We start from the raw sequence: 23,443 nt of genomic DNA, 5'->3' as shown, positions 1-23,443 counted from the left end.
GTTCTCAGATAGTTCTGAGACAGAGAGACACAACAGACAAGTTTTAAAAAAAACCTCAACTTCGGGAACTATCTTTTCATCAATTATTGTGACTAGAAAAGTCTCAGCTGTCAGGCCCCTGAGGCACTGCGAGACCAGAGGGCATGAAATATATTTAGCTGCCAACATTGACAAGAAATGGGTTTTAAGGAACTGAAAATTCCTCATCAGTTCAGAGTAAACTCTGCTCTTGATGCTAACTCAAGGCTGCAGTGGAGCAATGCTCTAAAGACTATGGGAATGTATGGAGTCATGCATTATTGAAGGGAAAACCACAGCTATAATGTTGTACTCCAGGAAGGGTTAAAGTAGGCTAAGAGCCAAGAAGAGATGGGGATTTTTGAGAATGTAGCAGAGGGAGACTAGACAGCTCTCAGCTTGCTGTATCTAACACTGAGACTCATGCCTCACAAGCTAGGGTGTTAGAAGTCACAAGACCAACCTGTGTTGTAACTGGCACCCTTTAATAAATAAGTGTAGGAGGAGGTTGAACATGACTGAAGGATCAAAACCAGACCATATGGTCGATGCTCTCTAGCAGTGACACTTGGCCAGTGGCTCGAGAGTCATGTGGGGCTCTTGTGTTGTCTGTGGATCTGACAGGAGCTCCTCTAACTCTGCTTGATCTCATACAAAGGCAGCAATGAGAGTGAGTTCTCTGGGCCTCAGGCTACTGGGGTCCCCTTCACATCCTTCCAAAGAGCTAGAGAAGGTGGGGACAAGGAGAAACAGCAGCCAGGGATAAGATGGCAGAAAGAGCTGTATCAGAGAGGCAGAGTGGCACCCTAACATTGAACTGCAATGTCTGTGCCATGATATGTGTCATTGCGCAACATTATCTCCATGTATGGGGTATGTCAGGGGGAAGTAAGTGGCATAACAGGAGCAGGAAGGGGATGAGCATCTCCGCTCTGCAAATTCTAAATTGGCATATGGTCCCTTCGGGACTTTAGTCAGCTGTCATATGTTGTAGCAAACCTAACGGGTTACTCAAACTTACACCAGGGCCAAGGCTGGTGCTGCTGCAGCCTGGGGAATCAGGGAACTGGACCCTAGAAACTTTCATACGACTAGGACTATAACCATGAGAGATCTTTTAAGAACAGTTTGCCAAAAGGTGTTTAAAAGCCTGACCTGGAGAAATTCTAAGATGACCAAGAACATCTTCCAGACAGACCTGCTCTCCATCCCTCCCACTGTAGAATCACGCATGTTGTGTGAGACCCTCTTAAAATTATTTAGCTCCCTTCAGCTCAATGTTGAACCACTTCTTTGTATGTGAAACAAAATAAAATGATCTCAAAGTGTGTTTCTATGGCTCTTATTAACACTGAAATGGCTTGGAATATAAAAGGAATCCAAATTATATTGAAATTTTCATGTTAGAGCTACGTTACCCACGTAGAGATAAAATTCTCTTAAGTTTGGCATTATTCTTAGCAAATCAAACAGTATCCTCAATTGAGAGACAATACGTTCCATTGTTAGAGCAGGAAATTGGGATCCCAGACACTCACCTCTACGCCTGACTCACTGTGCCTTTAACCACTCTCTGCCTCAGTTTACCCATCTACAAAATGGGTTATAAGAATACTTCTCTTTTCAGCATTGTAGTGTTAGTAAATCATTTTGGGACAAAGGTGGGGCGTACAAATGTAAACTATTATTATTACTTAAACTTGGTCTTTCATAATGCTTAACGCCATGAAAAAAACACTGTGAAGCAAGCAATTGATTTCATGCAGTGAAATAAATAAACTGAAAATTCATATTTATCCATGGTTGCAGAACCAATGCCTGGATCCCAAGGCCCTGTACTAAGTTTTCAAAAAGAAGTTCATAGCTTGCGTACTCAAAATATGCAGTTACAACACAGCAGGTTTAGTAGCACAAACAGCTACCCAGGTTGTCTCCAAGCCTATGTAGATTGCCCATGTAATTTAGGCACCTCTTCTGGAACACTTAGATTGTAATCTCTTTAGAGCAGGGGCTGTCTTTTGGTTATCTGATTGTACATCACCTCGCATAATGGGGTTTGGGGGCCTTGATGTGCTCCCACAATACAAATAAATATTTATTTAGTCCTTTCTCTTATTTCTCTTTTTAATCATTTCACATGCCAAACATACTACGCACCTAGATATTGGATGGATGGGTGGAAGCATTTAGAGATTTGATTGATAAGGCTGATTTTGTGAAGCAAATAGAAAAAATAGACTTTTTAACAGTTTTTTTGTGTTCCATTGTTAGGTTCGTCTAGAGTGGCCCACAGATCTGGCAGTCAACCCGATGGATAATTCCCTGTATGTTCTCGACAATAACGTTGTGTTGCAGATCTCTGAAAATCACCAAGTGCGCATTGTGGCCGGAAGGCCTATGCACTGCCAGGTCCCAGGCATTGATCACTTCCTCCTCAGCAAAGTGGCAATACATGCAACTTTGGAATCTGCCACGGCTTTGACCGTCTCCCATAATGGGGTCCTGTATATCTCTGAGACCGACGAGAAGAAGATCAACCGCATCAGGCAGGTCACCACCAATGGGGAAATCTCACTTGTTGCTGGTGCACCAAGCAGCTGTGACTGCAAGAATGATGCCAACTGTGACTGCTTCTCTGGGGATGATGGCTACGCAAAGGATGCCAAGCTAAATGCCCCTTCCTCCCTAGCCGTGTGCGCAGATGGGGAGTTGTATGTTGCTGACCTTGGAAACATCCGAATCCGCTTTATTCGGAAAAACAAGCCATACCTCAACACACAGAACTTATATGAGTTGTCCTCTCCTATAGACCAGGAACTCTACTTGTTTGACACCAGCGGTAAACACCTTTATACCCAGAGCCTACCCACAGGAGATTACCTTTACAATTTTACCTACACCGGAGATGGAGACATAACCTTGATCACTGATAACAATGGTAACTTAGTCAATGTCCGGAGAGATTCTACTGGGATGCCACTCTGGCTGGTAGTGCCAGACGGCCAGGTCTACTGGGTGACAATTGGCACCAATAGCGCCCTCAAGAGCGTGACAGCACAAGGGCATGAAGTGGGTATGATGACGTACCATGGCAACTCTGGTCTTCTGGCCACCAAGACCAATGAAAACGGATGGACAACATTTTATGAGTAAGTGCTGCTGGGATAATATGCCATTGGCACCATTTTGTATTCCATGTAATGTTAATGGAATAAAATTCACTGGATGAAATTCACCCCAGTGTAGAATGGCCCAAGTGCAAAGCATCAGGTCCCATGTAAGCCCTTGATATAAGATGTAAGTGGTATATAGTGTGGACTGAGCTCTCTGTACTGAGTGAATTTTACCTATAGATTTAGGCTGAGATTTTCGAAGCTACTTAAGGGATGTGGATGCCCAGTTCCCGTTAATTTTAGTTGGAACTGGAAAGGTAAGATGCATATTGGAAAATTTTACTGAGCTTTGAAAATGTCAATCTGGGGTTTGGAAAAGATATCTTATCACCATCATCATCATCATCCAACATCACACCTAGGAGCCCTAGTGGGCACTGGTGTGTTAATGCATCAATGACCCCTTTGGTCAGATGGAGCATTGCACAGAGTCAGCTCAGGCTGGCGGGGCAGACAGTCAACCCCTCTTGGCTGAGTGTCTATACTACTCCTGTTCTGGGCTATGGAGGATGTTAGTTTCAGTCCCACTGGGATGTGCAGGTTTTCCCTTGTACTTGGTGGGGTCAGCTTGTTCTGGTCATCAGTGGGTCTGGAAACCTCTTTGGTTCCTAAGTCTCTATTAAGGGGTCTGTAGGGAGCTATGGCCCACCCACTCCTCTGGGTTCCAGCTCAGGGTCCTTAAACCAGACAGGCAGAATCAATACTCAACAACTCCTTCTATTGTGCCCTGAGCTCCTTCCTACCTCCCTGGGTTCTGTAGGCTTCTCCAGCCTGTAGATCTGGTCGTCCTTTCTCTGGGGTGTTGTCTCTGGGCAGCTTCTCACCAGCTTGCTGGCAGGACTTTACATCTCCAGCCTGCTTGCTCCTCTGCAAGGCCCCACTCCCCTCTGCTTCTCAGCTCTTTTTCTCCTACCTGTTGTGAGGCTGCCAGTCAGTGCTGGCTGGCAGTTGCTGCATTAACTCCTTGGTTGTCAGGCCAGCATGGGTCTGTAACACCCAGTGATACCTAGTCATGGACCAGGACCCCATGTGCTAGGTGCTGTACAAACACAAAACAAAAATAAACTCCATGTCCCAAAGAGCTGACAAAGACAAGAGACAACAGGTGGGGACAGACAGAAAGGGAGCACAGTGAGACAATATTGGTCAGTATGATAGGTGGTGATCTCAGCACACTAGCAGTCTGACTGTTAAGTTTTTTGTAGGCTTCTTGGCAAAGAAGAGTTTTAAGGAGGGATCTGAAGGACAGTAATGAGTTACTTTGCGGATGGTTAAGGGACAGCATGGGAGAAAGCATTAATATGCTTATTTGAATATTTTCCAAGTGGGCAAAGGAATCTGACAGTCTCTTGTTCACTCCCCTGCCAGAGCTCTAGTTTTAATCTAATCTAATCTAGTTTTAAATGGCTCAGGATGTAGGGCTGACACCACTTCCCTAAGAAGACAATTCCACAGTCATTAGATTGTAATGTCACTATTTTTGTTATTGATATGCTTTGTTAAGTGCCAGCCATGTGCTCAGTGTTGTATAGGACACTCCCTGTCCCGAAGGACTCACAGACACAGAGAAGACAGCCTGAGGCAGGGATGATTTGGGGAGGGTGTTCGGTTTAGTTTAGATAGTGCATCTCTAGCAGGTAATGGGAGAAAGGTTGGTGACTTGGCAAAGGCTGTCTCATACATTCACCTTGCACTTGGGAATTTTTTTCTGCTACGCAGTCTACATTTCCCTCTGTTTATTCCTACCCCTTTGTGATCACTCTTGGTATTCCATCACCACGTAAGCAGTGTCCCCGTAGAGAAAGAACAGTGTTCCCTCTGATGCACCTGCTTATTAGTCCATTTCCCCACGTTTTTAAATGGCCACGTGGAGGTGCTCAGGTACCGTAATAATGGCCCGGTATAAAAACCTGAATAGAATTGAATGTATATGCAAGATAAGCCTGAAACAGAGATTGAGAGTGAGAAAGAACCAAGAATAAACGTCGGCCCGATTAGCGTGTGCTTCACTGAAGCTTTTAAACTTTGTTGACCCTAATTTACCCCAGTTGGATCTCTATTGTCTCTAGCTGAGTTAGACCCAGGATCATTTTGGCCCTTTTCATATTAACACGCTCCAGACTCAGGTTACAGGGTGATGGGTTTTTTTGCGTAATATTAAGTAATAATACCAAAGTCTTATATAGCACTTTTCATCAGTGGATCTCAAAGGGAAGTAAGTATCACTATCTCCCTTTTAAAGATGGGGAAACTGAGGCACAGAGTGGCAGTGACTTGCTAAGCTTACCCAGCAGGCCAGCAGTGGGGCCAGGAATAGAACCCAGGTGTCCTGCATCCTGAGCTCTAAGCCACACAGCCTCCTCGTATGGCTTGTCCTGCCTTGAAAGGGGCTGATATAAAGCCTCTGCTAAATCAGCTGATGGATAATAGGTTAGTTAGGTTCTGTATCCTACAAAGCAATATTCCTCAGTGAATCACAATTCCTATCTCTCCACCTCTCATACCAGTGTTGCTCTCTGGGGAGCGGGTTAGCTTAACTAGTTCTCCTTTTTCTCTAGGAGTGGAAGCCCACTACAGCATTGCAATGTTATGCTAAATCGAGGCGCTCTTTCCTCTCTCCACAGACATCGACACTTATGTCTAGCCTAGGGGGTCAGGTATGGTGGAGAGCCCAAGCTCCAGCCCGAGCCGCAGTGTCCACACTGCTCTTTTTAGTGTGCTCGCTCAAGCCCCTCTAGCACAAGCCTCTCTCCAGCGGCAATGGAGACAAACCTAGGGTGACCAGACAGCAAGTGTGAAAAATCGGGATGGGGTGGGGGTAGGGCGACCAGACATCCCGATAAAATTGGGACAGTCCCAATATTTAGTTGTTTTTCCCGTGTCCTGACCGATGTACGGTTAGGACGCCATTTGTCCCGATATTTTGCTTCAGCGGCACTCCGGCTTTTTTTTTTGGCTTGGGGCGGCAAAAACCCTAGAGCCGGCCCTTGTGGGGGGGTGAGCCTGTGGCTGCCCTCCCCCCCATGTGTCCCGATATTTTGTTCTTGTCATCTGGTCACCCTAGTGGGGGGTAATAGGTGCCTATAGAAGAAAAAGGCCCAAATATCAGGACTGTCCCTATAAAATAGGGACATCTGGTCACCCTAGACAAACCCTCAGAGGCCCTGCACTTGACAACAGAGCTAACCATGGAAAATGAAGCAAACTAAATGTTAGGATCATTAGCGATCACATTTATCTCCACTTCCTCTATAGTTTTGGTCATAGACATAAATACAAGAGCAAATTTTTAAGTAAGAGGGGGAAAAAAGGCAAGCTACTGTGTTGGTATATTCATGACAGTCCTCAGTTATTTCTTGCTACACAACTCAACGGGGAATTTGTGAAACTTATTCTGAGCCAGATGCGTCTCTGGTGTACCTCTGGTCATTTCAGTGGAGTCACATGAGAGCTTTTAACCTTTCGTAGCTAAATGGAAATCAGGGTGGCTAGAGGTTGGCACAGAGGAATGGGAATCAGGATTGATCCGTGTTCCCGACTCAGCTACTGAATTGCCAGATTAAGGTGCACCAGAGTCTATGTACATCACTGTGCTTATACCAGGGCATGTTTCTCTAGTTTAGACAAATCCCACGTTCATTAATGATTGGAAAGTGCTTTGAGATCCTCAGATGTGAAACACCCTAGAAGTTGAAAGTAATTTAACTGCAAGTTACATAACACTCCAGGGGCCCCAGTGGACATTTCCGCTTTCTAAGCTTTACCTTTATTCCCATCAGCAAATGCTGGCACAGGATGACATTAAATGATCACCCTATAAGAAAAGAGAAAAGGTGCAGTACTGCATACTTGAGTGAAGGTGGAAAGGAACAGTGGATAGGTGCCAGTGTGGATACGTGGTGCTGCTTCAGGGGGAAGTTTGAATGTGTCAGAACCTGGGGACAGCCAGGAGGATCACATCTTACCTTTGACTCGTGCAAAGATGAATGGTGAAAGAGGGTATGGCTCTATTGGACACTTTCAGCCACTCACCATGCATTTGTTTGCAGGTCATTTTCTCCCTGTACTGTTGCTAATACTGGGGCAAATCACAGCTCTTATGCCACAAAGTGCCCAAGACACAGCTGAGTTGGTGCAGCTGTAGTGTGTGGAGGCAGAGGCAGGATGTGCGGATCTAGCATTGGAGGTCGGTCTGGAGCACACCATGGAATCCAGCTCCCATCCTATCCCAGCTCAGATTGGGGAGGGGGAGATCTTCTGCAGCACAGAATGACTGGCAGTTCCTCCCCACGCAGCAAGGGGACAGGAGCTGTGCAGACTACTGTACTGGGGAACTGCAGAGCCACTCCAGAACCCTTGTAAGTAAGCTAATCCTTCCCCCCTGCCCACAGGGAAGCCCCCATGCAGCAAGCCTGGTGCTGGGTTTAGCATTGGGATGGGACATAGCAGGAGGTTAGCCTTTTATTTCACCCTTCTCTTCTTGGAGAGAGAAGCTCACTCCGGTGCAGCAAAAAGGCCTATGCCCCTCTGCAGGCCACTGTGACTCTGCCCATCAACTGCATTAAATACTCACCTTCACGCTGAACCTTCATCAGTAATAATCGATGGGAAAGGAAACGAGTCTGGGAACTGCATCAGGCTAAAAATCTCTCGCCGTCCATCTTCTCAAGCCAGGGAGAAGGGATGCTGTATAGTTTGTTGGGTTTTCTTTAGCTTGACCTGAAAGAATTGCTACCATCTTGACGTAGCTTATTAGTCTTTTTTTCAGAAACCAGGGCCTTGTTAATTTTTTTTTTTTAAAAGTCAGGACTGTAGTAATTATCTTGATTAGCTCATTGTGATGGTATCACTGTATGCTAAATAATTTAATTTCCCCCAGAGCCTAAGTCAACCCTTTCATGCATTATTTAGCCAATATAAGGCTTTTTAGTTCAAGTCTTTTGTCTGCTCAATTAGTTTTCAAGATCACTTCCTCAGATGCAAACATAGGTGTTTACACATCACTGCAATTAATGCTTGGGATCAAATTGCCCAGAAACCCCAAACCCGTTTGTGCTGCTCACCTACAGGAGGTGATTCACAGACAGGGGGAAAAGTTTTCTTGAAGCAGATCTTCAGATTGAAGTTAATGGAACTATGCCCATTTATATCAGCTGAGGTTTTAGCCTTTACGTTGTATGGGGGTGATAAAGGACTAAAAGTTGCCAAACCTCACACATGCTGTAAAGAGCAGCTTACAAGAGCACGTTGGATGAAATGCACAACAAGGCCATGTGCTTGTCTTCTGCCCACAAGTGAATGTCACCCTCTGTGAATTAGCAAAGACCACAATCCAGTAATAACAGTAACTTTGTATTTGTGGGTAGTTTTTTTTCCATTTACAGGGGCAGAGTTAAGGTTGTTTGCGTGTTGGAAAGTGGAAACGCTTCCATATATCAAAGTGAGTGAGTTTGGAGCCAAGGTCGGAGTTATAATTGCTTTCTGTTAACCTTCGTTTGCGATTTCCTTATTTCTTTAATGTTGGTTTTTGTGATGTGTATAATTGTGTGTCTAGTTTTGAATTGCATGTGGAGCCAATAATGATAAACTAACTATGTTGTTTTGTGAAGTATAACAATATACATTTCCCTGAAATCTTTCATAATGGTCACCGTGGAAATTTAAACAATGGTATTCTGCTCCACCTTTGACCACAATTCCTGGGTAGTCCAATGTTTTTCTTACAGTTTTCAGCAGTGAAATAGTTAACAATGTTTAAGTTTAAATCAACATTATTAAGCTTCAGAGTTAAAATCTCTTTGTGCTATATAGGGGAGGTCACCTTCTCAAAATAGTGCTGTTGTTTGGGTGTGCTTCAGTCAGACATTGCTAGTGCAGGTCATGTGGAGAACGTTAGCTAAACACTAGAGACTTTTTTCAAATTCTGAAGTTTGGGGTCCTCCAGAGAGGAAATAGAGTGTACCACTCTGAGTACTGGCTCAATCTAACCCTTGCCTTCGATCCCCAGGTGCCGTACAAACATTACCAATTTACTGTGTCTTTTTTTATCTATATAAATGACAAGCATATTCTTTTCTGTGTGCACAGTTGGAGATGAAGGGTTTCACCAGCCACTGACATGCAACCACCTCTTGACTGGAAAGCAACATCTGTTATAACTATAACCATTGGGCAAGAGGGAATATACCTGCCCATATCACTGAGTATTACAGAGATTCTGGGAAGCCCTAAATTAGAGCTGCCTCATCCCAGGGCTATTGCTGCAGCAACCTAGAATATGGAGAATTCAAGCCACCCTTGTCCCTTCTCCCCTTGCAATATCCCTTCTGTGCTCTTCCCCTTGGCAGTCATTTCTACATTAATTATAAGATAATTAATTAGACTCTCACCCTTGTTCTTTTAAAGAAGTTATAGTAAAATGCTGGTAATTGTAAAGATAAATAACACTTCTCCTGTGCGCCAGAATAAGTTCTGTGGACATGTTCTGTGCCACAGGGACGGCAGTTCTGGGAACCTGATACTAAAATATATATTCCTGGGGAATTCTGCACCACTGTGCACATGCAGAATTTGCGTCCCCACAGATTTCTTTGCTTTCCTGCAAAAAATGACTTTCTGATGGGGAAGCAAAGGGAAGTCACAAAAGCGGTCACTTGACTTTCCCCAATAGTGTGAGCATGTCATTTCAGGCGCCCAGAGCAGCCAGCGGAGAAGTAAATCACTACTGGGGAGCAGGGCTGGGGACACCCCAGCCAGTGTCAGTCCCTGGACTGACTGGTTCAGTTGCTAGTCCCTGCTGGGCTTGGGGTAGGGAGGACAGGACTTCCTTTTCCCCTGCGAGGAGCAGCTGAGGCCAGGACTGGGTCAGACCCACCCCCAGAAACCTACCCCATCTGCAGGAAGCTCTGCACTCCCCCCCCCCTCGGCCCACTTCCTGCCCCCATTGCTCCTCAACTGCGGGGGAAGGGATTTGCTCCCCCATCCACCCAACCCCCATGCATCCAGACCCTTCCCCGCATCGAAAAGGGACCCTGGCAGCTCCGGTCAGTACTGCTGACTGGGCCGTTATAAGTCTGGTCTAAGGCAGGCTCCCTCTATCTGGCTCTGCGAGGTTCCCTGGAAGCGGCAACAACATGTCCCTTGGCTCCTAGGCAGAGGCGTGGCCAGGGGGGCTGCCCCCAGCCTGAGTGCCGGCTCCGCAGATCCCATTGGCTAGGAACTGCAGCCAATGGGAGCTGTGGGGGTGGTGCTTGGCAGCTCTCAGAGCCACCTGGCTGCCTCTGCACCTAGGAGCTAGGGAGCCATCCAAGGTAAGCACTGCCCAAAGCCTGCAACCCTCATCTCCTCCCGTACCCCAACCCCCTCCCTGAGCTTGGAACCCCCTCCCACACATCAAACCTCTCAGACCCAGCCCGGAGCCCCCTTATGCACCCCAAACCCCTCATCCCTGGCCCCACATCAGAGCCCACACCCCCAGCCGAAGTCCTCACCCCCCCACCCCAACCCTCTGCCCCACCCCAGAGCCTCCTCCCACACCCCGAACCCCTCATTTTTGGCCCCACACCCAGCCAAGAGCTGTATCCCCTTCCACACCCCAACCCCCTGCCCCAGCTTGGTGAAAATGAGCAAGTGAGGGTGGAGGAGAGTGAGCGACCGAGGAAGGGGAGCTGGAGTGAGTGGGGAACAGGGCCTCAGGAAAGGGGCAGGACAGGGGCAGAGCCTCGTGGAAGGGGCGGGGAAGGGGGAGGGGCAAGCGTGTTCAGTTTTGTGCAATTAGAAAGTTGGCAACCCTAGCCTGGCATGAAGGGACAGGGTCCCGGGGTGTTTCTGGGGCAAGCCCGGCCCTTGCACTGTGTCAGGGTCAGGTGCAGTCTCACTGCTGAGTCCCTGTCCTGGGGCGTGGGCTACAGGGTGATCTCCCACCTCTGTGCAGCTAGTGGCCTGTGCTCCCCACTGCCATGCTGGAGCCTCCACATTTACTTATTGACGAATAAAATTTACAGAATTTTAAAATATTGTGCACAGAATTTTTTTTTTGGTGCAGAATTTTTAATTTTTTGGTGCAGAATTCCCTCAGGATTAAATATAGGGAATTGTTAATGTCATAAGGATAGTGAGAGCCCACAGTTCAAGTACATTGAAGTTTGTTGTTGTTTGAAGCCTGCATGATTTAACATTCAATGAGTAACATATATATATTGGCTCCTCTTTTCTGTTGGCCATTTGGGGAGCTGGCATGTAACAATAATAGGGTGGAATATATTGATTTTGTGTTCAGGCTGTTTTTAAGGAGCGGGTTAGTTTCATATATGTAAAATATATGGGTAGTTCAATAGGATTTTTATATATTTAAAACTGTGTTAAATATTATTTGGAAAGTTGTGAAGAGGCTAGATGTTGTGGAGTGTATAAACACACACAAAATATAGTTTGTGAGGTGCATTCAGAGCCTTTGGCACTAAATGTAACATAAGTATGGAGTATTTTTCCAACCTATTTGACTGCTAGTTGCAAAAGGCTGATGAACTGTGAAAAAACTAAAATGAGGAGCCTTCGGGAATCCTGGAACAAGTTGACTTTCTGAATAGACAGTACTTGTGACCCTGCTTTGATTCCCAGGGATCACGCTTCTATACAGCAGTAATGTGATAAATGAAAGCTCTGAATGTTTACAAGCTTAACAATTAGGTCTCGTAAGTACCAAATACCATTTTAATTCTGTGCATTGAACCTTAGCTAAAGAAATTTCCAGTTGGGGATGGATGGCAACAGCTTCCTTTGCCGGCCTAATAATTGTCACTGTAATTGTAAAAGCCGAGTCTTTGCAGTTGGTTTGAATAGGAGGCAGCAGCTGCATTATCAGGTGATGAATTCATTGCTCTGAGTGCTGCTGTGCTCATTCCCATGTTTCAGAATTTCCTTAATTCTGGTGCTTTTGTAGCATTTGCAGAACACAAAAGTCTTAGGCTGTGATGAAAACTGGGCCACCTCAAAATCCTGAGACTGTGGAAACAGGTCTATGCAGCTTAGCTTTTAAATGAATTGACTAGAGATTTATCTTACTACAAATACCAGGACACACCTGCATCTACATGAGAGCCAGTCACCTGGCCTTCCTCTCAGAGCTGGGAATCTGTCATATAAATGACTTTGTGGAGGCGGAGGTGAAAAGAGATGAAACATCCATGTCATTCACTGTGACTTGTTAAAACTTATTATCTATTCAGAAACACGGAGGCCTTAAAGTCAGAGGGACCCATGGGGTTGTGAGAGTGTATAATAAACTGCATCCTGTATGTACCATACACTCTAATCCAAGACAAAAGGGCAAAGTGCTCCAGTCATAAGCAAAATATATAATGAGAAAGGAGGAAAAGAAATGTGCCATGAGAAAAGCACTTTGTGTCCAAATGGGAATGTCGGTCATAACTCACATTTATATTGAGCCTTCTTTTGTGTTGCCATCCGAGTGCTAAAAGACTTTTGTTTGGACATGAATTTTTTACACTTCGTCTGCCACTAATTAAAAATAATAATAAAAATGTTAATAGTGCAGTTGCACTATCTTCTCACATTCCCCTCCGTCGGATGTGACCTTTTAACAGCTGTGAATAGGTGAGCTATCACCCCCAGAGTAAACTAGTACCATACCCACATCGGTTCCTAATGCAGATGGGATGGAGGTGGAATAGTCATTTAGAATACTTAAAATGCAGATGTTTGAAGTTATCTCTAATTCTCAACCCCAAATTCCTCTCTTAGCTCTTGGGTGACATTCAACACCATAGCTACAGTGTTTTATTAAGCTGCATGTGTGACATTTTATTTAAATTATGTTTAGCTTTTTTTATTCCGATGAAAATATAATAAGCCTGTATAAAGCTCTAGGTGCCCTGACATCTAAGATTTGCATATATGCAAATTAGCACCCATACCTGTGTGTGTGTGTGTGTGTGTGTATATATATATCTGAGTTACTTTGTGAATGTGTAAATTATTTGAAGACTTCCAAACCCTCCTGCCCCAAGCAGCGGCAAGGCCAGGATGTGTAGCTGCATAGAACTTGTCCTCTGTCGGTGAGGTAGATGAGATGAGAGGGAGTCTGGAGGCCAGCTAGTGTACATGAAAGGGTGAGTGCTAGCAGGTGTCCGCGATGTGCAGATGGGTGGGAACTGGGTGGTGCTTGTGACTGGTGGTTGGCCGAGTGCTGCAGAGCGTCGAAGGTGGGGGAGCAGAGGGAGTCTGGAGGCCAGCTAGTGTACATGAAAGGGTGAGTGCTAGCAGGTGTCCGCGATGTGCAGATGGGTGGGAACTGGGTGGTGCTTGTGACTGGTGGTTGGCCGAGTGCTGCAGAGCGTCGAAGGTGGGGGAGCAGAGGGAGTCTGGAGGCCAGCTAGTGTACATGAAAGGGTGAGTGCTAGCAGGTGTCCGCGATGTGCAGATGGGTGGGAACTGGGTGGTGCTTGTGACTGGTGGTTGGCCGAGTGCTGCAGAGCGTCGAAGGTGGGGGAGCAGAGGGAGTCTGGAGGCCAGCTAGTGTACATGAAAGGGTGAGTGCTAGCAGGTGTCCGCGATGTGCAGATGGGTGGGAACTGGGTGGTGCTTGTGACTGGTGGTTGGCCGAGTGCTGCAGAGCGTCGAAGGTGGGGGAGCAGAGGGAGTCTGGAGTTGCTGCTGAGTGTCTGAGGGGCTGGAGGAGCTCGGTTTAAAGCTGGTGACTTAGAGTGGGTCCACGCTCACAGTGGCGTGCGCGGCACAGACACTGCGTGCACCGCTAGCATAGGTATAAATAACAGTGTGTACAGCAAGGCACGTGCCTGAACCCGAGGATGTATACCCTACATGGCTCTCTGCATGCCCATGCAGTGCCTCCTATATATTGTTCAGGACTGCAAAATGACTCAGCTTCCAGGAGGTCTTTGTGCCTCGAACATTGTTGATAAGAACACTGTGACTTGGCTTGACCGGATTGCATACGCCAAATATGGTGTGTCCTCCTTTGTCTACACTGCTGTATTTAGCAGTGTAGTGCTGGAGCCTTTCCCCTCTGCAGTGAAAGACTCTGGAAGTGGAGAAAGGCTCCGGTAGGGGGGAGGCAGCGAGTAAAGGCCTTTTGGGGCTGAATATCATTCACGTAGAATCAATCATAGTGCTCTTAGGACTTGGGTGAAATTGCAGCCACCTTTATTGAACCTGCTCTGTCCCTAATCTATGGTCCAGATTCTCTTCTCACTCACACCAGTTTTACACCGGTATAACAACCCCTTAGACTTCAGTGACTAGCCCCATAATAAGAGGAGAAGAGAACAGGGCTGTATCAGACCACCATCTCACATTTTTATACGTGACTTGACTCTTTAGCACCATCCTTGCCCTGAGGTCGTTGATGCTCCAGGTCTGAACTGTCGGGTTCAGAGACGGAAGTTCCCTGAAGTTTGGGTGGCAGAACGGGGGGACTGGATCTGAGCTCATCGCTACTTTTAGGGTGGCACTCTCTGTAAATACTGGTGTCAGTATAAAAAGCACTTGTGCTGTTATGTAACACACCACTGGGGACAGTGACCAGTGATGTGCTTCCTCCGTGGGACAAAGACACTAAATAATGTCCCTTGTTCACTGCCGCTGCAGGTGGCATAAGGATATCTGCTGGGACTCAGCTGATGGATGAAGTTACATAGTGTTTTCAAGTAGGAGACTCACATATATCCTTACAGGAGGTACAGTGACACTTAGCAACCAAAATGCTTGAGTTCCCGTCGCGGCAGACAAAACAACAACTAATGAGCAAAGAAAGTTACTCTGTATTCAGAGCACTTCATTTGACTTCCAGCTTTAAAAAAAAACAAACAATGCAGACCCAAATCCTGTGCTCCTAAAGTCACTTGGGAAAGGCTTAACTGGTCTATGCCAAACTCACAAAAACTGTCCTGAATTTATTCTCTTTTCCCCTCTCTTTTCACAACAAGCTAATTAATTACCAGGGCATTGTGCCCAGCTCTCCAAGTGTGAATAATTCCATGACTGAGAGTGTGACAGGACTGTGGGCCAGACTCTCCTTCCCACCCAGGGGATGGGAAGACCATAACCTACGTAGACCTTGACTCCAGAGACTCTGGCTGAGGCCCAGAATCTAGAGACAACAGCCAGTTAACACTTTTGCTCACTTTCATTTTTTCTAAATATTTAAGTTGGTTAAAAATAATCACATCCTTACACATGAGGGGCCAACTCCATCCCTTAGGTGTAAACAGCCACCACCCCACTGACTTCAGTGAAATGGGAGCCACTTGCCCCAGGGTTGAATTTGGTTTGTTCATATTTGGTGTCCCATGGAACAGAAGTGAATTTGGGCCTGCTGGTGTGAAATAGCAGGGAAAACGCATTTGGGGGTGAGCAGTTTGTTCTGTCATTGTTAGGGGCTCAGATACCATGGTGAAGGGCATGGCCTTAGCAACAATTCCATGGCCTCTCTCAGGCTTCTGCTCTGGTGGATAGTGCTGCTGGGACACTTTTCCCTGTTCTTGGATCTTTGAGGGTGGGGGACATTCTGTCATTGTATTCTCCAGTTGCTGTCATGCTTTAGTGGGCAGGGGTGGGATGGCTTAAGCCCCATTTACCATTGGTTATTTTTGGTGTGGGGGAGGGCAGGATTCTTACTCTTTCTTCTCCCTGTCTGCTTCCATGACCCCATCGCTGTAGTATCTCCTCAGTGGGCCCAAGGGCTCTAGGGAATTGTGCCACTTTGGTTTCCCATTGCTCTCCACTCCCAGCTTACACTTGGGAAAACCCTGCCTTAGGAAGCTCTTCTCCTCAGGGTATAGTCCCCTTGCTACATCCCTGCTTTTAGCTCATTTTCTGGCAGAGGGAACTGCTTGGGCAATGCCATGATGTTAGGGGCTGGTGGTGTGTGGTCCCTCTTTGTCATGCTAGCCAAGGAGAGGTAATTTCAGCATGAGCACCCCCATTGGAGTACTCTTCTGGGGAGGTCCAGCCACAGGCTTTCTGCTTCCCCTGTTCATTGATAAACTAAAACCCAACTCATTCTATGACACAATCCAGGAAAAGCCAAGGAATGAATAGAGGTGGAGACCGAGCTACTGTCTCACCCATTTGTATTGGCCCCCCCAATACTGAGGCACACTGGCAAGGTGGTGTTGGGGGAAGCTTGGGCTGTGGTTACTGGAGCGGTGCACTTTATGTAAGTAGAGGACTTCAATTTTCTAAGGCTATCAATCTGGCTTCTTTCACCCGCCCAAATCTCCACTTTTAAAATAAGACAGAAATAATCAGAGACTTGCCATAGTATAAAGGGATAAGAACAGGACCAAAGGAACTAGCTGTATGGGATAGAGACAGACTCATTGAATAGATCTGAGGAGATAGCCGTGAATGTAAATAAGGAGCAGAATGGAGGTGATAAACTTAGGGGGCATGTGTTTAAAATACCGGCTAAAAATTACATGACTGAAGTTATTGAGCCAAACCTGCACCCCTTTAACAGAAGCAAAACTCCCAGTGGAGTCGGTGGAGGTCCTGGGAGCGAGCTAAATCAGCAGGAGCTTTGCCGCAGTAGAATCTGTGTAAGGGCTTCAAGATCTGGCCTGTTCTTCGTAGGGCAGCACATAGATCCCCCTCCTCTGTTAATGGTACTGATCACACTCCATCCTCCTTTTCAGGTACGACAGCTTTGGCCGCCTGACCAACGTCACCTTCCCCACAGGCCAAGTCAGCAGCTTCCGCAGCGATACCGACAGCTCAGTGCACGTCCAGGTAGAAACCTCCAGCAAGGACGACGTTACCATAACAACCAATCTGTCAGCATCAGGCGCTTTCTACACCCTCCTGCAAGGTGAGCCAAGTGACTGCCCCTACCCCAGGTTCAACTGCACGCCAAGGATTACACAGCAGGAAACAGGCATCTTAATAATCCCAGCACCAGAAAAACCTTCCACCCGGCGCCCTGCAACATGCTGGTGCATACCACTTACACCTACTTACCAAAGCAACAGGAAACATTACAGGGCTCGCTGTCGATTCTGCAGCTGGTTTCCACTTGGTTCTCAGTTGGTTGCCAAGCTGTGCAGTGCTATACTCCCTCGTCATTACCATTATTATTCAAACCAAGGGCTAGCTAAACCTGACTGCTCCTCTGGTAGACCTGTTACTTCACTCTTTTAATGGCTTCCCGCTTAAAGAGTCATTGTGTGTCCCACCAGAGTAGGTTTCAGTTAAGGAAGCTGAGTATTGGGGATTGTTATTCTTTGTGCAATGTGCACTGAGCACCATCCAGGGAAATGACCAGTACACGGTCCCTGCCCCCAAGAGTCTGTGCACAAAGTGGAGGGGGGGCAGCAGGAAGGAGGAGTGAGTGATGAGGGGATGCGTGCAAGGTAGTAAATTAGCACAGTGATTGCTGCATGTGCTGAGCCAGATCCGCAGCTGGTGTAAATTGGCACAGCTCTGCTGACTTTGCTAGAAGGGACAGGTAGGGAGGGGTAAGGTTAGAGAAGTAGTGGGGGGGGAGAAAGAGGTGGCAAGCAAGGGAGTAGAGAGAGTGGAAGGAAGGATGAGGTGGGAGGAAAGCAGGGGTTGCGGCACTGTGATCAAAGCAGAAGTTTACACTCCAGAAGCACTTGTAGATGTCAAGAGTGTTTTCCTGAAGCTGAGGATCTGAAGCTTAGCCCCCTCCCTGGGGGCTCGGGCTGTGCTCAGTCTTGGTCCCTGGGGGCTGGCAAGCCCTCTGCATTCCCCACTCCCTGCTGGCTCGGGTGAAGGGACAGCAAGCTCTGTCTCACCCCCACTCTGGTTCCTTAAAAAACAGATGTCTGGGTGGTTAATTTCCTTTTTTTTTCTATGGCAAAAGGTAATCTCCCGCATAGGAAACTGCTTCCTATATCTGTGAGCACCTTCCCTGGCCACGGAGAAAGCAGTCTGGGGCCCAGGCCCCGTCAGGCTGTACCTTACATTGCCCTAGGGCATAGCTGGTGTGCGGTGACTTTTCCTTGTGGACGACAGAACACAAACCAACTGAAACCATAACTAGCCCAGCCAAAAATCCACGCGTGTCTGACAAAGGCTCAGATGTGAGGTTGGCTTCACCTCAGGAGCCTAATTAAGCAATAGAACCCGCGGTTGGGGGCTCTTTAGTGAGATAATTGACTGCGATGTGATTTATGCCTCCTGAGCCAAAGGCCAATAAATTGCCCAATAAATCTCATTGTGGTGTCCCCCAACAACACCGGACAAGGCAGGACAAAAGGCCATTTTTAATAGTTTGAAATGACAAAGACAGTGTTTTTGGCTCACAGAGAAGATTGAGCGGGGAAATGAGCTTTTACCAAATGAAGTGAACTTTCTGATACGTTAGCTTTCTTGCAGCGTCAGGAAGGTGTGTACAGTCCCATCAGGAACAAATCCTGATTAGCCATGTTTGCAAGGGCCGCCTACAGAGCGATTCTAGGCCAGGGCATAGTCGGGCAGCCTACTTTAAAAGATGCAAGAATACTTCTCCCTCGCTCAGCCAGAACTGGCTTTCTGCCAGGGGACAGAAAAGAGGCTTCAGGAAGAAATTGTTAGAGAGATCTAGTCTGCATGTTGGCCCATAAACCAAGCGTTTTAGCCTGCCAGATGCCTAACACACTCAGCTAACTCACAGCGTGGAATGAGATTATATGGTAGAGGTGGTGTTACGCCTTCGGCCTAGTGGTCTCCCAGGTAGAGAGCACAGAAAATTCCAAAACAGCAAGTGCTCGGAGGGGGAACCACTCGTTCCAAGGCAGTGGGACAGTGATAGAGGGAGCAGCACAGGGGTGGCTGAACAGAGGTTTCTGGAGTATGCCGTGTGCAGATCAACCAGCGCTTGGCTGAGGAGCGGCAGCAATTTACTGTCTTGTGTGTGCCACTCCACGCTAGTGGGTGCAGCCAGATCTGCACACGGCATACTCCAGAAACCTCTGTTCAGCCACCCCTTAGCATGAGCCCTGGCATGGTTGATTGGTGCAGAGCTTCATGATGAACACCAAACTGGCTTTGAACCTCTCATGAACCTTTTCAAGAAACCCGGACTGAGCTCTGAGCAGACTCAGGCTGAACCAAATGCAAAACTGGGCTGATATATGGTTTGATGCAGGACTGACAGTGTGACACTGAGCAGAATTTAAACCCACACTGAGGCTGGCATAAAACCCTGCTCAGAAAGACAGCTGGATTTCGCAGAGCTCCAGGGAAAAGCCCTCTTGCTAGCTCTAGGGGAGAGTCTCCATCAGGGTAAATGGTGGAGGTAAAAGGTCCAAAGTTTTATTCCCGGGGCTGTGTGCTACTGACGACCATGCTCTTGGGGTTGGATGCACCAGTCTGGGCAGCTTAGAATCAGGGAGCCCTGGCCAGTCTCCTGACAGGCTGTCTCCAATGTTCCTGGGGACTCAAGGCCTTGGTGTCTACGGGCTAGATCCAGAGCCTGTTGAAGTTCAATGGAAAGACTCCTATTGGCTTTGACTGTGCAGGTGAGATATTCAAAGGGCTTTGGGTCTGCAGTCCTGGATCACTGCAGTACTTGGATATGCACTGGTAAATTCCAGTGTCACTGCAGTAATGGTGTCAGTCTATCACTTAGTTATCTGCATGCATGTGGCTTATCTGGTCCAGCTGAGATCGTTGGAAAACTCCATTTGGCTACAGAGGGTGCTGGATCAGGCCTATAATGAAAGAGACCAGCCAGCTTTAGGCTTCCTCTCCTAATTGTATCCTGTTGTGCCATTTGCCAATATATCCTAGGCTGAGGAGAGATGATAATTTTGCTCTGACCTGATTTCCCCTCGAGCTACAGGAGAGCAGCTAGTGAACAAATGTAACTTGCTTCAAAATGGAAAAACGGTTTTCATGAATTTTTAAAGGGATTTTTGTATTCACAGTTAGGTATTTACAGCAGCCAGGGAGACAGAGATGGTAGCGTTCCCCAGCCTTCACTGCATAATGGGTTTTGAACAACCCTTTCACACTGAGTGGAGCCCAAACCCTCCAAGGGCTTCTCCGCTAGGTGCTTGGAAACTGTGAATTTTGACTGATGGGGTTTCTGCCTGGTTTTCTCCTGGGGGAGCCTGGGGAGGGAAGGCAGGAATACTGCCCTTCCCCTCCACTTCTGAACTGGTGGGGTTTGATCCATGGAATCTGTAGATCTCCTAAGATCCCTTTCAGGATCCACTGGAGGCCATATGGAAGCACTGTGCCTATGCACTCTCGCCTGACCCACAGCACTTGTTGGTGCCTCAGAATCCTCTTTCAGGGAAGACGGGAGCACGTCATTGGGCAAGCAGTTAGCGTTGAGTGACAGTGAGAATCCCCACTGCTTGGGGTGGAGGAACAAGACTGAGGAGAGCAGCTGGCTCCACTTGCAGAACCTGGTCTCCACCGAAGGAGGTTGCAAGACTTAATATAAACAGACATATTTTCAAAATTACATATCTATGTACAGATAAATAGAGGCAGATATTTCAGGATTGTTTTAGGATGTAAAGTTACAAACAATGGACACACATGAGCTTCAGAAAGGATAGAATTCAGGACCTTCAGCAGCAAAATCCCACCAGCCCCACTATGTGAGCTAAAGGAATAACTCTGTTAGCTGAGAGAGAGTAGCAGGCTTTTATCCTAGCTGCAGCCAGCCCCTACAGGGAGACCTGAACACACACGCTATGCCAGAGTATTACACATTATTCCCCTATCATCTTGGTTAACCTGCATAACGGTTTTTGTGCAAGTGCGTGCAGTCCAGAAAGTGAAGCTTTCTCTAGCCATGAAAGAGAAATGGACAATTTCCAAACAGACATTAATGGTGAACAGTAAAGAGGAGTGTTAAAAGGCATCAACAAGCTTGGCAATAACTCAGGTAAGGAAAATAATTAAATGTGGGTTTCTGTCATCAGTCATCTCTTATCTTTCTCCAGACCAAGTCCGAAACAGCTACTACATCGGCGCTGATGGCTCTCTCCGGCTGATGCTTGCTAACGGCATGGAGGTAGCACTGCAGACTGAACCCCACCTGCTGGCTGGCACCGTGAACCCGACAGTGGGGAAGAGGAACGTGACCCTGCCCATCGACAATGGCCTCAATCTGGTTGAGTGGAGGCAGCGGAAGGAACAAGCTAGAGGGCAGGTCACCGTCTTTGGACGCAGGCTGAGGGTGAGCAACAGGCAGTACGGGTGACGCTTGATTTTATCTTTCAGGCATACTCAGTCTCACGGTAGAGCGTGGCAGGACCCAGTTGCAATGAATATAATGGGGATTTTTTGTTGAGCCTGGAGGATGGACAGACCCTGTAGTTCTGTCTGTATCCCTAGCTGAGACAGCCTTTATTACTTCTCCCTATGTCCTGACTGAGCCATCGTGGATGGCACTGCTAGTTCCCTTGCAGTTCCTGTGTATTATGTGGAATGCCACACATCCAAACCACACATAACGGGCATGTTCAGTGCACTGATAAGAATGCAGGTGCACAGAGCTGCACATGTATTTCCAGTTGCACTAGGCCAGTGCTTCCCAAACTTGTTCCGCCGCTTGTGCAGGGAAAGCCCCTGGCGGGGCGGGCCGGTTTGTTTACCTGCCGCGTCCGCAGGTTCGGCCGATCACAGCTCCCAGTGGCCTCGGTTTGCTGCTCCAGACCAAAGGGAGCTGCTAGAAGCGGCGGCCAGTATGTCCCTCGACCCGCATCGCTTCCAACAGCTCCCGTTGGCCTGGAGCTGCGAACCACGGCCACTGGGAGCCGCGATCAGATCGGCCGAACCTGCGGACGCAGCAGGTAAACAAACTGGCCCAGCCCGCATGGGGCTTTCCCTGCACAAGCGGCGGAACAAGTTTGGGAACCACTGCACTAGGCACTTGGATTTGAACATAAGTCTGAACAGGGCAATTTGTAAACCTCATTGTTCATTCAACATGCAGTCTGAAAATCTTCCTATTTCCTTAAATTTGCCACTCTGCTGACTGCGTTGAGGAGCTGAGTCTATGGGATTCTTGGAACGTGCATTTGCGCATCTACAGAGAATGTCATGCACACCAAAAGCCCATCTTCTAACTCTTGTTCTCCCTTTCAGGGGGGCGCAGAGTTTCTGTGCTTGTGAACGACATGTTTGGAAAACACAGCTGTGCACACGACAATGTACTTTATGTACTAGTTGGAGCCTTTTAAAGATCTACCCAATAAGCCTGTAATTCTGTTGCTGATTAAGCTGTAATAATAATATTGACTACACAGCCGTATGAGCAGCCACTCCTGGAGTTGAGCAGCTCAGAGGTAGTGCTCAGCACTTGACAGGATCAAACCTTCCGAGAGTGATGCTCAGAGTGTTGGTTAATGTCACTAGAGAGATGGGATTCGAGCAGTTATTTATGCACACTTGGGCTATGTAGTAAATAACAACACACAGGTCTCAGAATATAAATGTTCTGCTCCTTGCTTCTCATCCTCTCCTCTTTCCTGCTGTGTGCCCCTTGCCACTCCTGGGTCATTTCTACTCTTCACTCAAATAAACACACACTTGTTGTACACTCTGCCTGTATATAAAGCCACTCCTGACCTCGTCCTCCAACATGAACATTACCGCAGACATTCAGTTTCCTTCATTACCAAGAGAGAAAATTTTTGCAAGCAGAAGTCACTGGGAGCTGGGCATGTGCATCTGAACCCTCCTCATTAGAAGCTGCTTTTGTGCATGTGGATCAGTTGGCTCAAATGTTCTTTTTCCATGTAATACATAAAGAAATTAGCAAACACGTTGTTCTCTAAGGATAGAAAGACTTGCAAAACTTACAGCTGTGTAAAAACCTTTTGGGGTTCACAGCAACTTTCATCGATTTCTGCCCCACCCTGGCTAATAGCCACTGATGGACTTATCCTCCAGGAACTTATCTAGTTCTTTTTATTATGCTCTCTCCTGTCAGCTTAGAGCATCGTCACCAGACGTGCTGCAATGGTCCAGCTGCATCAGTACAGCCGTGCCACTACAGCGCTGTGTATGTAGACATGCCCTAAATCTCTGCTTCCTTCCTTCTGTTTTCTTCTATTGTTCATGCAAGGCCAACAAGTGGGAGAGGAAAGTGTGTGGCTGGTGGATCTGTTGGGGATGGGGTGGAGGGGGGAAATGTGAACTAACATGTTTGCTGCCATCACATAGATCACGCTGCTTTGTACGTTCCATCCCTGTCATCTACCTGTTGTCTGTCTGATCTGTTTAGATGGAAGCGCTTGGGGGTAGGG

General features: G+C 47.2%; 1 protein-coding gene across 4 annotated transcripts in view; it reads left to right on the top strand.

Moving 5' to 3' along the window:
* TENM4 (teneurin transmembrane protein 4) overlaps positions 1–23,443 on the top strand; it is a 448,178-nt gene that overhangs the window by 400,744 nt on the left and 23,991 nt on the right. For all 4 annotated transcript variants that reach the window (XM_077842124.1, XM_077842106.1, XM_077842098.1 and 1 more), the window contains 3 exons: positions 2,290–3,167; positions 16,868–17,040; positions 21,134–21,369. In XM_077842124.1, the coding sequence (XP_077698250.1) occupies positions 2,290–3,167; positions 16,868–17,040; positions 21,134–21,369 (1,287 nt within the window). The remainder of the gene's footprint in view (positions 1–2,289; positions 3,168–16,867; positions 17,041–21,133; positions 21,370–23,443) is intronic.

The sequence above is a fragment of the Eretmochelys imbricata genome, chromosome 1, assembly GCF_965152235.1.
Source record: "Eretmochelys imbricata isolate rEreImb1 chromosome 1, rEreImb1.hap1, whole genome shotgun sequence".
NCBI lineage: Eukaryota > Metazoa > Chordata > Testudines > Cheloniidae > Eretmochelys > Eretmochelys imbricata.
The sequence above is the reverse complement of the archived record's forward strand: the minus strand, read 5'-3'. Positions and strand labels throughout refer to the sequence as shown.